Source organism: Carex rostrata, chromosome 2 (genome assembly GCF_964058835.1).
Source record: "Carex rostrata chromosome 2, lpCarRost1.2, whole genome shotgun sequence".
In the NCBI taxonomy this organism is placed as follows: domain Eukaryota; kingdom Viridiplantae; phylum Streptophyta; class Magnoliopsida; order Poales; family Cyperaceae; genus Carex; species Carex rostrata.
Genome location: NC_135919.1, coordinates 5144290 through 5161209, shown reverse-complemented (window position 1 = coordinate 5161209; position 16920 = coordinate 5144290). Strand labels below are relative to the sequence as shown.

The 16920-nt window shown below is 33.5% G+C and overlaps 1 protein-coding gene across 4 annotated transcripts in view; it reads left to right on the top strand.

Moving 5' to 3' along the window:
* The window catches only part of LOC144570505 (uncharacterized), a 28679-nt gene extending 20520 nt beyond the window's left edge, over window positions 1–8159 (top strand). For 3 of the 4 annotated variants that reach the window (XM_078320433.1, XM_078320435.1, XM_078320436.1), the window contains exons 3-4: window positions 7691–7786; window positions 7907–8159. In XM_078320433.1, the coding sequence (XP_078176559.1) occupies window positions 7691–7786; window positions 7907–8013 (203 nt within the window). In that variant the 3' untranslated portion in view covers window positions 8014–8159. Of the gene's footprint in view, window positions 1–7690; window positions 7793–7906 lie in introns of all 4 variants that reach the window. The other variant, XM_078320434.1, reaches the window with a different exon arrangement.
* The last annotated feature ends 8761 nt before the right edge of the window (window positions 8160–16920 follow it).

Below are 16920 nucleotides of genomic sequence, written 5' to 3'. Positions count from 1 at the left end.
CAACACTTTAGTTGTGTACCTGCAATTTGACTTGCAAATTAATGACAATAAGTTGCAATCAATCGAAACATGTTGACTCCTCAGCTTCCTCTTTCCGTGTACTGGTAATTTGATTATTTTAAACAAAAAGGAACTCTTGGTTAAAGTTGAATGCATATAGATAATGTAAAATACTATATAACACTGTGGACTTTAATTAAGCTACTAGCCTCACTAAAACAACAAGCACTGGTAGTCTAATATCATCAGATTTCCAGGAAGAAAATAGAGGAATTTGGTATTTATAATGGTAGAGCACATGCTTCCACCAGGAAAAATAATATTTTCTTATTAACAAATAAAATCATGATGTACTTTGTTAAATCCGTAATAAGAGCTTATCTAAATTTGATGGGTACAACTTGGGTTCCGATAACAGAAGAAGCTGTTAAGTCAACTGAAGACTTGTAAGACTGCTCAAAACTCAAAAGCGACTGCTTCGTTATGGCTAGCTACAATTGGAATTTGAAGTGAAGATAATCAATGTTTTCTCATTTGAGCTCCTTTTTCAGTGTAATTATGACAGCAACTAAACAGTGTTGACTGTTGACGTAGGAACAAATTAGTTTTGTTTGCTCAGAAATGAGAAAATTACTCTGGTTATGTCAATAGCATAAATGTATGCTCAAGCAGTCAAGCTTGTATTGTTTTAGCATGTTAATTTTATTAACAATAAACTGTAGGCATCTACATTTAGCCTGTATAATTTTCACGTGTAACATTTGATCAGCCGTAAATTAACCTTAAGTTCAATCAAGCCCATAGTTTTGTTGGACTTCATAGATCTTCTGGAACTGACATTTTTTTAGTCAAAGCCAGGCAGCGGATGCCAGAAAATTTATTACAAAAAAACAAAAACAGAGTGGGGATAGATTACATCTTCCTTCCTACCTTGTAGGGTCACGTAGTCACAGCAGAACAATAAAAAACCATGCATAAACGACTATCCTATCCCCTCTTTTCACGTACCACAGACTAGCAAAAAAATAGTAATAGCAATCTTACATGTACCCCAGTTTTTGTCCCCAATCCCCTTCTAGAACTGACATAATATATGGCCCTGTTTGGCCTCCAATTGGGAATTGATATGAGCATAGGAATTGAACTGAAAAGTATTGTTTCCATGGGAAAAAAAATTTCAGTTGAATTGAATTTTTTTTCCTATGGAAACAGTAACGCGGCCGAACAGGGCCTACAGATTTTAGCTGGCAATTGTGTCATTGTGTGTGGCTCTATATTGCATTATGTATATCTTTGAGAATTAATATTCAGTACATATATATACTGGGGTGGCAAGTATATATATATATATATATATCTATATATATATATAAAGTAAGGCTACGCTACTTCACGAATTAAACAGGCTGTTTTAATTCGCACTCATATCTCTAGTTTCGAAGTCCAAATAACCGATCCAAACTATTAGATGTTTAATCTATATTAAAATGTGCTTGGAGACCAAATTTTACATTTTAAGGAAATTTTTTACTATTTATTAAAATGGTTTGAAAATCGCTAATCCAACAGTGGTTTTCAAAGTGGCTTAATAAATAGTAAAAAAAATCCAAAAAACGTAAAATTTGGTCTCCAAGTACATTTTAATATGGAGATCGCATCTAACAGTTCGGATTGATTATTTTGACTTTAAAAAACAGAAAATGACTTGGTAGTCTCTACCAAGTTTATTAATTGCTATTATTAGGTTTTTTGGTAAATGACAGTATTGTTCCTAGTTTACCCCTGTGCTTAGGCTACTGTTTGGTATAGCTAGGAAGCCCCAAAATTTATGAAACTTTACTAGCATATAAAACATCATGTCCTGAGAATTTTCATATAAATAACATGAAATTTGGCTTAGTAAAAATCTTGGAATGAATTTCTAAAGTTGGTTACAATCCCTTCTTGACCTCCTGTGACAGATCAGCCAGTGTAGGCTGATCAAAAGTCCAAATCCAAAATCCACTTACACAGTTAGATAGAGGACAGAAAAACAAGTGGTTTAGAGCAGAAGTTTTCTCCATTTGAATTTTTCTACTATTTTCTAGCTATTTTCAAAATTAGACTTTTCAAATATAAAAACAGCATATATGATTTGAAATTCTCCCTATCGGCTTATCGTTTGAAGCTGAAATTTCTCACAATAAGTCCTCCTTACTTGGTACCTTTTATTAATTGGTTTTACTATCATTTGCATTTGTTAGATTCATGGCTGATCATCATGCTCGGAGAGAACTCGCTGAAATCTATGTTTCACTACAAATGTAAGAAACATCTTTAGAAAATAAGTAAATTTGTAACTAATGGAGTTTGTAACTTTGTAGAAAAATATCAATGTGTGTGTATATATGTGATGGTTTTTTATTTATCTTATATGATATCATGTTGTATATCAATATTGAATTGTTGTACGATATTTGATATTAAATTCAAATCGAGCTATTATGCATGTTATGATTATTTTATATTATATTTGAATCGAGCTATTATTTGATATTATTGTTTGATCGATGTGAATGTTTGGTACGTGTGCTACCAATTAAATGGGAAAAAAGTAAATAACCAAAAAACTGACATAAGGGTATCAGTGACCGGTTTCACCGGGGTCGGTTTTGCCTTTACATTTTAAATATTTGAATTAATTTAGTATAAAATCTTGCGGTCAAAATTAGAAGGTTAATAAATTAATTTTAATGCATTCATTTTTTGAATTTTTTTCTTTACCACTTGACTCTATACAAAATTAATTTCAAAAATAAAATTGTTTACATGAAGACACATCACTCGTAAGGTAGATGGGTTTCAACAATTCAGATTCGTCATTTGAAACCAATTGATTCGATGGGTTTTAGACTTGAGTTCACCAAGAAGTTTGGTGAACTTTAGAACTCCCTCTGTCACACCCCGCGGCCACGGGTCGTGATAGGGCCCCGCCGTAAGCATACAACTCCATGTATGCTTACAAGGCAAAATAAAATTATACGCATCACAGCACAACAAAATAACTTAAAACAAGTTCATATAGAGTATAACATGTCAAAAGTATCTCATACGAATACCAACCATCAGGTATGACATAAAGAGTTATAACACAAAATCAATATACATCTCTAGTCAAATAATAAAAACGACTACTGAGGTAATGGTGACATATACCGGAGGCCTACTACTCGCGTGCCTCCCCTGACTCAGTCGCACCAAAACCTATAAAAAAACCCAAAAAGGGTGGGGGTGAGAATAATTTCTCAGTGTGAATTTGCCACAATCAGGTTATTGGACTTGCAATCATATTCCATGTTCAAAAATGAAACCCCAAACTATAGTGCATTACAGATTCATATTCATCATAAAAGAATGCATATGCTTGACAACAATAATCAAATGAATCATAACTAACGGAATTTTCAAAAATGAAGTTCAAACAAACACATATTTGGCTTAACTCATACTATTAGGGCTTGTAGCACCTACAGATGTTCAACCGAGTTGGACCATTTATCTGACTCTCATCTGTAGGGTTACTGACACCTACAGAGGTTCCATCGAGCTGGACCCTTTATCTGACACCCATCTGTAGATGCTTGGCTTAACCATTTACTAAGGTCTAGTTCAAAGTCATATAATGAAAATTCACTTCTAATAGTTCATAATGTCGTAATATTCAATTGACCGTCCAAATGCATTAACACGTAGGCTAATGCCCCCGAGCCACAGACGTTACACACTTGTCACCCACAATTTCAATCTACATATAAATATAGTCACCCACCCCTCGTCCCAACCGGTACTGGGAAACCATGAGGGCCATTCACCTAGCCAGACTTTGCAAATTCATTCTCAAATTCATTCACATATGATTTCACAATCATAAATTTTGTGGTGACTTTCAACCATAATCAAATCATAAGAGATCAATCCAATTGACAACCATACAAGCATGCAAATCATCCATGTCACATCACTTCTGTTTTAACTTGGTTGGGTCATGCACATGATTCACATAATTTCAGTTATACAACAGTCAGACATACAACATGACAAACGAAAAGAAGAATTTAATTCCTGAAAATGAAACATCAAACAAGTCCAAGAACCACAAACACCTGATTACGAAGAGCATATCTCACACTTATGTTCGGACGTCTTGAAAGGTCCCGCAAAATCTTGTTCAACCGAGCCTACACCTATACCAATATATATACTTAATTTAATCTTTGTTCGATGATTGATATGCTTACTCAAGTGGTATTACTTTCTTTATACTTTCCTTAACAAAATCCATATACCTTTGTGTCAACCCTTTTTATTCATCTTTATTACTTAATATCTATAAAAATTTACACAACTTACGACTTGGTCATATTAACCATACACATTTCCAAACATAGACACAATTTGCAAAAATACCCAATTTTGCCTTTGCCTATCCCATACAAATTTGGTGGTTGATCATATAAAAGATTTAAGAGGTAACAAATCAATTTTCTCAATTACACAAACCCTAAATCAACCAAAAGCAAAATAATTCCATATTTTCAAGAAAGAGGGAAGAACTTACCAATTAACACCTTGGTTTGTTTGATTAGACTAGATTAATCACAACTCTCTAAATTTCGGATTTGAGACAAACCCTAGGTAGAAAATCAAGGTATAGATGAAATTGAGAAAGGGATTACCAAATTAACAACATTGAAGCTTAATGGAGATGGATTACCCACAATTTATACAAAAATTTCAGATTTGGACAAAACCCTAAACAATGTAGAAAATTCCATATTTTTGAGAAGAGAGGAGAAAAAAGGGAGTACCAATGAAGAACGAGATGGCCACGAGAAAGAGGGATGATCAACCCTTTCCATTTTTTTCTTCAATTTTCCAAGTAATTTGATGGATTTTTGAGGGAGAAGAGAGCAATCTCTCTCTTTTTCTTTCTTTTGGCGGACCACACACACAAGGGGATCGGCAACAGCGAAGGGACGAAGGGAGAGAGAGAGGCAACATGTATTTTGGAAATTTTACTAAAATTACGACCTACAATAATGGTATTGCGACCTGCAAAGACAGAACTACTTGGAGCAGCTCATGCCATTATTTTGCACCATTATTGCGACCCGCAATCTTCCTGATTGCAACCAGCAATTTCTTCACAGTTTCTGATATTTGGGTTGCTATAGGCCCAGAACCATATGTATAGCTCAGATTTCCTTCCAAAAGGAGCAGGCCGACACTACACACTTCTCTCCAGCTGGGAACGATCTCAAGAGCGAGGGTTTTAGATCTAGGGCGATTTGGAGAAGGCGAAGCTTGAGGGAGAAGATATTTGTGCTTGGATTTGCATTCTCCATTCTATTTTCCTTTCTCGAGAATTTGGTAACAAATTGTTTATCTCATTTGTAACTATTTAATTATGTTTTAAACATTCTAAGTTTTATTGTTGAAAATTTCTTAACGTAACACCCTCCTTGTTATTTGTCAAAACTGACATTTTGGTGGCTATTTATATGTATAAATCATGTACATAAAAAATAAAATTTACTATAAATTTTATGAGTGAGTCTATGGTACTATGCATATCACGGGTAGTTACTGTGCTACGGCTCTATATTCGAGTTTTCAAATTCTAACGGTCGATCCGAACCGTTCATCTTGTTCTCCATATTAATATGTATTTGGAGACCAAATTTTACATTTTTTGAAAAAAATTTACTATTTTTTTAGATATTTAGAAAATCACTTGATCTGAAAATTCTGGACCATCCAAAAATAGTGATTTTCAATCAATCTAAAAAAATAGTAAAAATATTTCAAAAAATGTAAAATTTGGTCTCCAAACAAATATTAATATGGAGAACAAGATGAATGGTTTGGATCGACCGTTAGGATTTGAAAACTCAAATATAGAGCTATAGCACGGTAACAAATCGTAATATGCATAGTACCATAGACTCACTCAAATTTTATTGCTAATCAAACAATACGAGAATCACAGCGGCTCTATTAAATAATATAATTAGATGGAATATCACATGGCACCCAAATTACAAAATATTTGATAAATTTAGCAATCGTAAGAAAGTCATTTAGCAAATTGCAATTAAGCAACGATAAAATGGTTACTCGCATGTAATCGAACTTTTACTTGTTTTAAATATAATATCAAATATATATATGAGGTTGGCTGCTCTACTTACATAAGCATATGAGTGTATATGCTTATAAGTCATTTTTTCGTTTTCAAAATCCAAAAAGTCGATCTGAACTGTTAGATGTGATCTCTATATTGAAATGTGCTTAGAGACTAAATTTACATTTTTCTGAATTTTTTTTACTATTTATTAAGCCACTTTAAAAATTGCTGATCCAACGATGACTTCTGATTTTATTGTTTTGTTAAGCCACCGTTTGATTAACGATTTTTAAAATGGCTTAAGAAATAGTAAAAAAATTCAGAAAAATGTAAAATTTAGTCTCCAGGCACATTTCAATATTGAGATCATATCTAACGGTTCACATTGACTTTTTGAATTTTGAAAATAAAAAAAATGACTTGTAAGCATATATACTCCAATATACTAATGTAAGTAGAGGTTGGCTACTCTACTTAGATAAGCATATGAGAGTATATGCTTATAAGTCATTTTTTTGTTTTCAAAATCCAAAAAGTCAATCTGAACCATTAAATGTGAATTCGTAATATGAAAAAGGCATAGAAAAGGTACATATATACCATAATTTTAATCTTATTAAAGTTTTTTTACTTGATATAATAAATATGATCTAAATTGTGATTTTTAACTCATTGTATGGATGCAACCCATATAACTATGTTATCCTTTTAATTATTTTATATTTATTCGGTGTTTATATATTGGCCAAACAAAAAAATTCTAAAATTTGGCCAAAAAGAATGATGTAGCTATCTATTTTTGTAATTATTTCACAGTATAACTAGATGTTTTTCTTTTTTCTTTTTTGTGCATTGCCAATAATTTCATCAAACAAGGCATTAGCCATTCCGCACACAAATAAACACACACAAAATTGGGGAAGAGCCAAAGAGAGCAACTGTGCATAACAGCTAGCAGGTACACTAATTAGGCGTGAACCAGAATGTTGACAAGTACCTAAATTTTCAAAAGAGAGTTCTTACTTAACACACTAATCAAAATTCATAGCTAGCGATTTTGAAAAGTTTTTCTCCATTCCTCTTTTAATTCTCCCTTTTGACACACAGACTATGACTGTGAGCTTGTAAACTATATGGTTTGAGCCATTAACTATTTAGCTATCCATGCAAAGCACCCCTAATCCCTATATATACCCCTTGCCACTTCTTTCCTACGACCATCTCATCACATTCTCTCTTCTTCTCACACTCACTTAGCCATCATGGCAACTAGCACTAAGACATTTGCACTTGCATTCCTTCTGCTCCTCAGCATTAGCCATGTATCTTTCGCTGCCAGATCACTCACAGCATATGGTGCTGGATCAGGTGGCGGCGGAGGTGGGGGCAATGGAGGCGGGGGTGGTTCTGACGGTGGCTCTGGTTATGGCTCTGGTTACGGGTCTGGCTACGGCGAGGGTGCCGGTTCAGGAGTTGGTGGAGGATATGGCCAGGGTAGTGGTGGCGGCGGGGGCGGTGGGGAAGGCGGTGGTACTGGTTCCGGGTCTGGTTATGGGTCTGGGTCCGGATCAGGATATGGTGGTGGTGTAGGTGGTGCACAGGGTGGCGGTTATGGAAGCGGTGGAGGTGGTGGTGGAGGGAGTGGTGGAGGTGGAGGCTCTGGTAATGGATCCGGTTATGGTTCTGGGTCTGGATACGGCAAAGGTGGTGCACAGGGTGGTGGTTATGGAAGCGGTGGAGGTGGTGGTGGAGGGAGTGGTGGAGGTGGAGGCTCTGGTAATGGATCTGGGTATGGATCCGGTTCTGGATATGGTTCAGGATCCGGTAGTGGAAACGGGCATAACTAAGTTTTGGGTTTGCTAGTAATTCCAAATGCACCTTATGGTTAAATTTGAACTTTGTAATTTTGTGATACAAAAAATAAGTGTACGTTATTGCTGTAGTTATGCATTGGTGCATGTTATAATGTACGTAATAAATCATATTGAAGTGCTTTGATCGATCTTGTAAGAATATATATGTGGGTTTGACTTTTGAATAAAGAATTCCAAGTTATGTTTAAGGATCTTGCCATCTGTTTTTTCTTTCTTGGTGTATTGTTTAAATTTGTTTGAGTGAGTCTATGGTACTATGCATATTACGATTTGTTACCGTGCTACAGCTCTATATTCGAGTTTTCAAATTCTAACGGTCGATCCGAACCGTTCATCTTGTTCTCCATATTAATATGTGTTCGGAGATTAAATTTTACATTTTTTAAATTTTTTTTACCATTTTTTTAGATTTATTGAAAATCACTGTTTTTGGGTGGTCCAGAATTTTCAGATCAAGTGATTTTCTAAATATCTAAAAAAATAGTAAAAAAATTTCAAAAAATGTAAAATTTGGTCTCCAAACACATATTAATATGGAGAACTAGATGAACGGTTCGGATCAACCGTTAGGATTTGAAAACTCGAATATAGAGCCGTAGCACAGTAACAACCCGTAATATGCATAGTACCATAGACTCACTCAATTTGTTTTATCAGAAAAAGTTATTAAAGTCTATGCAAGTGATTCTCTGACAAGAGTTACTTTTCTGGTTTTATATTACGTCTGTTGCCATGAAAAGGAAAATGTTGTCAGTTGGCCAATATGCTTGTAAAACTACTAGTATCTCTTCGGTGGTAATTTAAGTTTCGAAATTTTTTTTTACAAATCTTATTATTTAAAAGAATAAAGAGTAAAGAGTAAACAACATATTTCTAAATGACAAATTGACCTAAAAATTAACTCAAGTCATGAAGTATATATATACAATGATTTTCTTTCTTTGAAAAAACAAACATGAGTCAAATCTTTCACTACAGTAGAAAGGAGCATCAGCGATCGATGCTGACGTCGGCCGATGATATTCAATTCTCCAAAAAATAAAATCACATTTCGTCAGGCGACCACTAGCATCAGCGGCTGGTGCCATCGTCGGTCATTGAAATGTTGTTTTTTTTTTAATCGCCAAAAAAAAGGCACCAACGACGACCCTTCTTCTCCACACACCCAAACCCTTATCCGCTGATAAGAAATCAATCGCCAAACCCCCAAACCTCACTCTTCTCCAAAATTGATCGCCATAACTCCAAACCTCTCTCTTCTCAAAAATCGATTCTCTCCCTCCTCCTTCTCTGCGTGCCATAACCACAAACCAGATACCCGTCGCCACCTGCTGTTCGCCTCGCCTCGCTTGTGCATCTGTGCTCGCAGAGGAGAAGACGCCTAGCCGCCTACTGCCTACATGTAATTCTTAAATCTAATTTTAGTACCAAATTTCTTTTAAGTTCATTAATTGCTATTATTAGGTTGTTTTGGTAAATCCCTTTATGCCTTCTTGCTTGTATTTGTATTGAGCTTGCTGATTTCGTATATGGGCTGAGCCATATAGCCATTTTGCTTGTAAATTAATTGCCAAATCGAACCTTCAAACTTCTTGATTTTTTGATTTGTGGTGAATCAGTTTATATTGTTGTGTTTGTGCATTAATTGTCAGATTAATTTGTGTGGTGAATCAGTTGTAAATTAATTTGTGGTGATTTTTTGATTTGTAAATTAATTGTCAAATCGAACCTTGACTGTTTGAGTGTTTGGATTGTGCGAGAACGTTGACTGTTATAGTATACATGTATATATACATGAGTTAGGCTGGGGTGCTATGGATAGCATAGTGGCCTCTATGCTACGGCTCAATATTCGAGTTTTCAAAATTCAAACGGTCGATCTGAACCGTTCATCTTATTCTCCATATTAATATCTGCTTGGAGACCAAATTTTATAATTTTCTGAATTTTTTTACTATTTATTAAGCCACTTTGAAAATCGCTAATCCAACGGTTTTACTGTTTTGTGCAGCCACCGTTGGATCAACAATTTTGTAAAATACTTAATAAATAGTAAAAAAATTCAGAAAAATGTAAAATTTGGTCTCCAAGCAGATATTAATATGGAGAATAAGATGAACGGTTCGGATCGACCGTTTGGATTTTGAAAACTCGAATATTGAGCCGTAGCATAGAGGCCACTATGCTATCCATAGCACCCCAGCCTAACTCTATATACATTATACTCTCACAAGTCATATAGGTTATTTATTTTATTCAGTAGTTGTAAGTTGTAACATATGATGCTGAATTGCTTATCAAGGCCATTGTCAGCAAGTTTAACCTCAGATGCTTGTAGTACTTCTGGTGTTTTAAGACTTAGATGGTTGCGATGATATGTGTGTATGTTGTTTGGGTTTATATAGAGTTAAAGGGTGGACTGATGGTTGGTACTATTGGAGAGGGTATTCATAACTTTTACAAGAAGATCGGAGGTGATCAATTAACATTTAGATATCTAGACTTGCATGCCTGATCACATATAGTTAGAAACTATAAAGAACATTTCTAAGTAATCAAAGTAGAAAAATATTTGATGAACAACTATGAAAATTGATATTGTAAAAGTAAATGTACCTTAGTAGGTCACTTCCTTAAGTGAGACTATAATGGCAGATATATTTTTGCTCATCTAGTGCTGGTGTCTAATTTGTATTTGTTAGGTACATGTCATAGTATTGTTTTATTTTTAGTAAAGAGCAAAGTCGATCGGAATATTCCGAACACCACTAAAACTCAAAAATTCAGGGGGGCAGCTGCCCTCCCCCTGTGTAGGTGGTGCACTGGGTGGCGATTATGGAAGCGGTGGAGGTGATGGTGGAGGCTCCGGTAATGGTTCTGGGTATGGATCCGGTTATGGTTCTGGGTCTGGATACGGCGAAGGTGGTGCATAGGGTGGCGGTTATGGAAGTAATGGAGGTGGTGGTGGAGGGAGTGGTGGAGGCTCTGGTAATGGATCTGGGTATGGATCCGGTTCTGGATATGGTCCAGGATCCGGTAGTAGGGGTGGAAACGGGCATGACTAAGTTTTGAATTTGCGTGTAATCCCAAATGCACCGTATGTTTAAATTTGAACTTTGTAATTTTGTGATACAATAATTATAAATCATATCGAAGTGCTTTGATCTTGTATGAGTATATATGTCGGTTTGAACTTTTGAATAAAGAATTCCAAGTTATGTTTAAGGATCTTGTCATCTATTTTATTCTTTCCTGGTGTATTGTTTTGTTTTATCAGAAGAAGTTATTAAAGTCTATGCAAGTGACTCTCTGACAAGAGTTACTTTCTGGTTTTATATTAAATTACATCTGGTACCATGGAAAGGAAAATGTTGTCAGTTGGCCAATAATGCTTGTAAAACCACTAGTATCTCTTTGGTGGTAATGTAAATTTCGAAAAAAAAAAATCTACAAATCTTATTATTTAAAAGAATAAAGACTAAAGAGTAAACAACATATTTCTAAATGACAAATTGACCTAAAAATTAACTCAAGTCATGAAGTATACAATGATTTTTCTTTCTTTATAAAAAAAAAAACAAAAAAAACAAAACACGAGTCAAATCTTTTTAGACATGTAAGTGAAAGCATGAATGAATAAGAATGCAAGTACTTTTACCTACATCGGTACCATTAAGATCTGTTTAGGGCCTGTTCGAAAGTTACTGTTCACGTGGGAAAAAAAAATTCACTCAGACTGAATTATTTTTTTCTCATGTGAACAGCAAAAATCAGTTCAAAAATTTTGCATTCCTATTCTCATTCCCTTTATTATGTCGAACAGGCCCTTAATGTGTACTAGACCCATAGTTCAATAAAATCTTCCTAGTTCAGTTAGGGGTGTCAATGGGTACGATACGGGTAAGGTGGAACCATTTTCATATTCATACCCACTAAAAATTGATCTTATCCATACTCGTTGAACCATTTTCATATTCATACCCACTAAGAATTGACCTTATCCATACTCGTTAAAAATTTATCTTATCTTACCCTACCCATACCCATTAAGATTAGCTGGTAACGAAACGGTAATGGGTGAATACCGAGTAATACAACTAGAATAGTTTTATTATTTTTACAAATAAACCATCAAAACTTAGCTTGTCATACATATGCAATCACAATTACTAATATAAAATATAAATATAAATATAAATATGCAATTAATTCTACGTAATAATTTTTTATTAAGCAAAAAAAATCAAAATCACAAATATCTCTTCTAACAAATTTAATTCCTTAACTAAATTATAAAACATTCAAATAAAAAAAATAAAATGTTTAGCATAATATTCTCCTTATGGCATAATTTATTTTATATAATTAACTGTTACCCAACATGTACGAAATAACATTTACCCGTATCCATACCTGTTTATCTAACGACAAAAATCCATAACCATACCCATACCCATAACCATACCCAATAAGTTCACCAAAAAAAAAAAAAAATCCTAATTATCTATACCCGTCTTATTGAATACGATACATGTAGATTAAATGAGTAAACGGGTGTCATTGACACCCTTAAGTTCGGTTGGGTTTTCAAATTGGCCCGTAGTTCAATGATGGATTCCAATTTCTTTGATAAAATTAACAAAATTTTGGGAAAAATTATTGGGGTGAATTCATTTTTTCATCCCTCTAAAAGTTTATTTTCCTTCATTTCTCTTTTTCTCTTTGATTTAGCAGTCGCAAGTATAAGTAATGGTCAATTTGTCGCTGGACATTAATATTTTATTGATGAGCGCAAATAATTGTGTTTACTGATTACATTGATCTCAATTAGGGTTAAAATGTTAAAAATTGAGAATTTTATGTTACAGTTAATCAAAGGATCGATCAAATATGGGGATTTTATCAGTCAAGAGTTGATTTTTTTTTTCCACATTAGAGATTAATTAAAGGACTCGAAGAGGAAAAAACAAAGAGACAAAAGAAGACTACAAAAGCACCAGCTCAAGAGTTCTATAAAAATGTTCTGGAGAACTACAAGATATAGCACTCTGTTATGTATGTCTTCCATCTCATTATATATTTTTATCAAACTTGATTTAGCAAGCTGTCAGGATAGTAAGCTATATATGTTTAGCAGACTATATTAACGATGAAGAATTTAGTATTTTAGTATAGAGTATTTTATGACGTGTCATTTATAGGATTTTCTTTTTAGAGATTTATGTTACTATAAATTATGTCATTTGTACTATATGTGATAATGAAGCCAAGAATACAATTAAGCTTCCTCATAAAATTATGTCTCCAATCTATGGTCTATTCGTCGAAACCCTAACACGATCATTCAAAAATAAAAGAGAATTGTTTCTTTGTATGTTTGTTTATATATATATATATATATATATAAAGAGAGAGAGAGAGAGTGATTAATATGAATTCAGTAGCATATGAGCCGATATGCATACGGTTCAAATTTGAAATTTTAAAATTCAAAAAGTTGATATGAGCCGTTCATCTTGTTCTCCTTATTAATATGTGCTTGGAGACCAAATTTTATATTTTACTGATTTTTTTTTACTATTTATTAAGTCACTTTAAAAATTGTTCATCCAATGGTGGCTTAACAAAACAGTAACATCAGCAGCCACCGTTGGATCAGTAATTTTCAAAGTGGCTTAATAAATAGTAAAAAAATTCAGAAAAATGTAGAATTTGGTCTCCAAGCACATATTAATATGGAGAACAAGATGAACAGTTCAGATCGACTTTTTAGATTTTGAAATTTTAAATTTGGACCGTATGCATATCGGCCTATATACTACCGAATGCATATTAGTCACTCTCTCTCTATATATATATGTATGTATATATGGGGTGATTTCTTCATAAGAAAAATTACTAAATATCTTTTAGAAATTAAATGAAGCATCATCAATAAATCATGAAATGGGATCATTTCCTTCTTGTATTATCAGATTATATTTTGTACTTACATAAGAAATTAAATTTCATAGCGATGTTGTATACCTGTGCTTAAATTTAATTTTCATGACTTTATTATTTTTTTTGTTTTTTGTTTACGTACTCTCTTGTAATCTTTTGAAATTTAACTCCAATAAAAATATTCACGGATTCTTGTGTTGAAACTTAGATTTGAAAACTCAAATTTTTCATTTCAATATATTTGTCTAAAATCTTTATTTGTAATATTTGTAAATTAGAGAGGTATATTTAAAAATTCAATTCGTTAGTACTATTCAATTCCGTTACTCTTTCTGAGTTCGAGATATTAAAATTAAATAAAAATATTAATTTGTCCAATAGCACTTGATATTATTTAGACACATTAATTTTATTAAAACCGAATCTCCTGTCTACCTGTGGATAGAAAAATCGTGTCCATTGAGTCCATCGGTTCATATGTTCAGATATAGACAGTCATAATTGAAATATAAATTAATTGTATCTTTTCAAAACTCAAATATTTTTTATACTTTATACAGATGGATGGATGGATGGACTCGTTAGTAGAATTTTATGTCCATATATAAGCAAGAAATTTAGTTATGTATAAATAACCGAAATTGAAATATTGAGTAATAATTACTCTCTTTTCGGAAAATTAAAAAACTCATTGCATCATTTCCTTTTAATTTGTGTCTGAAAAGAGAAATAAACATTTCCTATGAATCCCTTATATTTTACCATACGAGAACATTTCCTTGACTAAAAACTTGCAAGTTTTCCGAAATTTTATTGACAAAGTCCAAATGACAGACGTAACATAGAAATATGAGGACTTTAGGATAACGATGTATATCTCTCCTAAGCTGGATAAAGACGTTTTAATGGTAGTTGCAATTTGACTTGCAAATGACAATATATAAGCAATGAGTCGAAACATTTTGGCTCCTTGCTTCCTCTTTCCGTGTACTCATGATAATTTGATTATTTGAAACAAAAAGAAATTCTTCGTTGAATTTGAATTTGAAACTGATAATATAAAGTGATATATAGTATTGTGGACTTTAAGCCACTAGCCTCACTAAAACAGCAAGCTGTAGCACCGATATCATCAGATTTCTAGAAAGAAAATAGAGGAATTTGGTATGTTAATTGTAGACCATGCTTCCAACAAAATTAATAGTATATAACTATATATCTTATTAACGACTTCGGAGTAGGTCTAATGTCTATGGGATCTAAAATTTGATGGACTACAGAACTATCCAATCCGCTTTAAGATCTGTACCCTCAATTTTAATATCCGTGCGTACTCGTATTAATTGTCATACTCGCAGATCTTGAAATAAATCGGACAGTTGTGGAACTCATTAAACCGAAAAGTAAGTCCAATGAACATCGAACCTACTCTTTTCTCTTTATTAACGAACAAAATCATGCATGTATGACGTACGAGTTGATAAATATATATGAGTGAACCATTTTTTATTTCGAGCAACCAGATTTTTTTGTTTTCTGAATTCTTTTTATAGAAATAAGAACCAGTACCAAACGAAAGGTAGAAAAAAAATGGATTGGCCATAAGCAATACAAGGGGTGCAATTGTTCCTAAGTTTACTAAGGTTTTGTGTGAACTTTAAAATCTATTAGATTACATGCGAAAAATTATTTTACTTTATGAGTGATGTGTCTACATGCGAAAAATTTTAAATTAATTTTGTAGAGAGTTAAGTGGTCAAAAGACGTCCAAAAAATAAATTATTAAAATTAATTTATAAACTTTTTAATTTTGACCGCTTGACTTTATACTAAATTAATTCAAAAGTTTAAAATTTTCACATGTAAACACATCACTCGTAAGGTAGAAGAATTTCAACAATTTAAATATATTTCAAAAAATATAAAATTTGGTCTCCAAGCACATTTTAATATAAATTAAACATCTAACGGTTTGGATCGGCTATTTGGACTTCGATACTAGAGATATGAGCGTGAATTAAAACAGCTCGTTTAATTCGCGAAGTAGCGTGGCCTTACTCTCTCTCTCTCTCTCTCTCTATATATATATATATATATATGAGTAAAGCTAATATGCACTTAAGTGTACCGTACTCTTAACTTTAGGCCGTTAGATTTCTTTAAAAATCGTGTAGATTCTTTAAAAGTCGTGGTAGCACGACTTTTAAAGAAATCTAACGGCCTAAATTTAAGAGTACGCACTACAGCAGAAATACCCTTCTGCGACCGGCCAAATGGGTCGCAGAAGGGTGAAGCGCCGGTCCCAGAAGGTGGGCACCGGTCCCAGATGACCAAAATGGGTCGCAGATGACCCGGTCGCAGTTGGTCCGTCACTGATGACAGCCCTGCTGACGTCATCGGTCTCTGAAGGGTATAGCGCCGGTCACAGATGACCTCTTCAGCGACCGACTAAATCCGTCACAGATGCGACACGCTGACGTGGCTAGAGACCTATCAGAGACCGATTGGATGGTCACAGAAGGGTTCAAAATCGGTCGCAGAAAGTTATTTTATTTTATTTTTTTGGTATATTTTATTGTTTTTAATTTTTTTAATCCAATTGATACGAAATGTACCAAACAAATATAATATTAAACCCACATGTATTTTTCTCAAGCCCCAATTTTGCGGTCAAATATAATTTTCCCAAGCAACAGAAGATGAAAAAAAAAAAGAACATGCATTCATACAGGAATAGCAAGGATTATCTAAACAAATACAATAAAAACAACAGGCATTCATACAACAAAGAACAAGCATTCATGCAACAAGAAAGTTATGTTCTAATTTGCAAATACAATAAAAACTCTGCTCCTATTTGAAAAAACCCTAAACAGTCCATTTGTACAGTTATAAAGGTAATACTAATATATGTACAATTTGACTCTCATTACACTT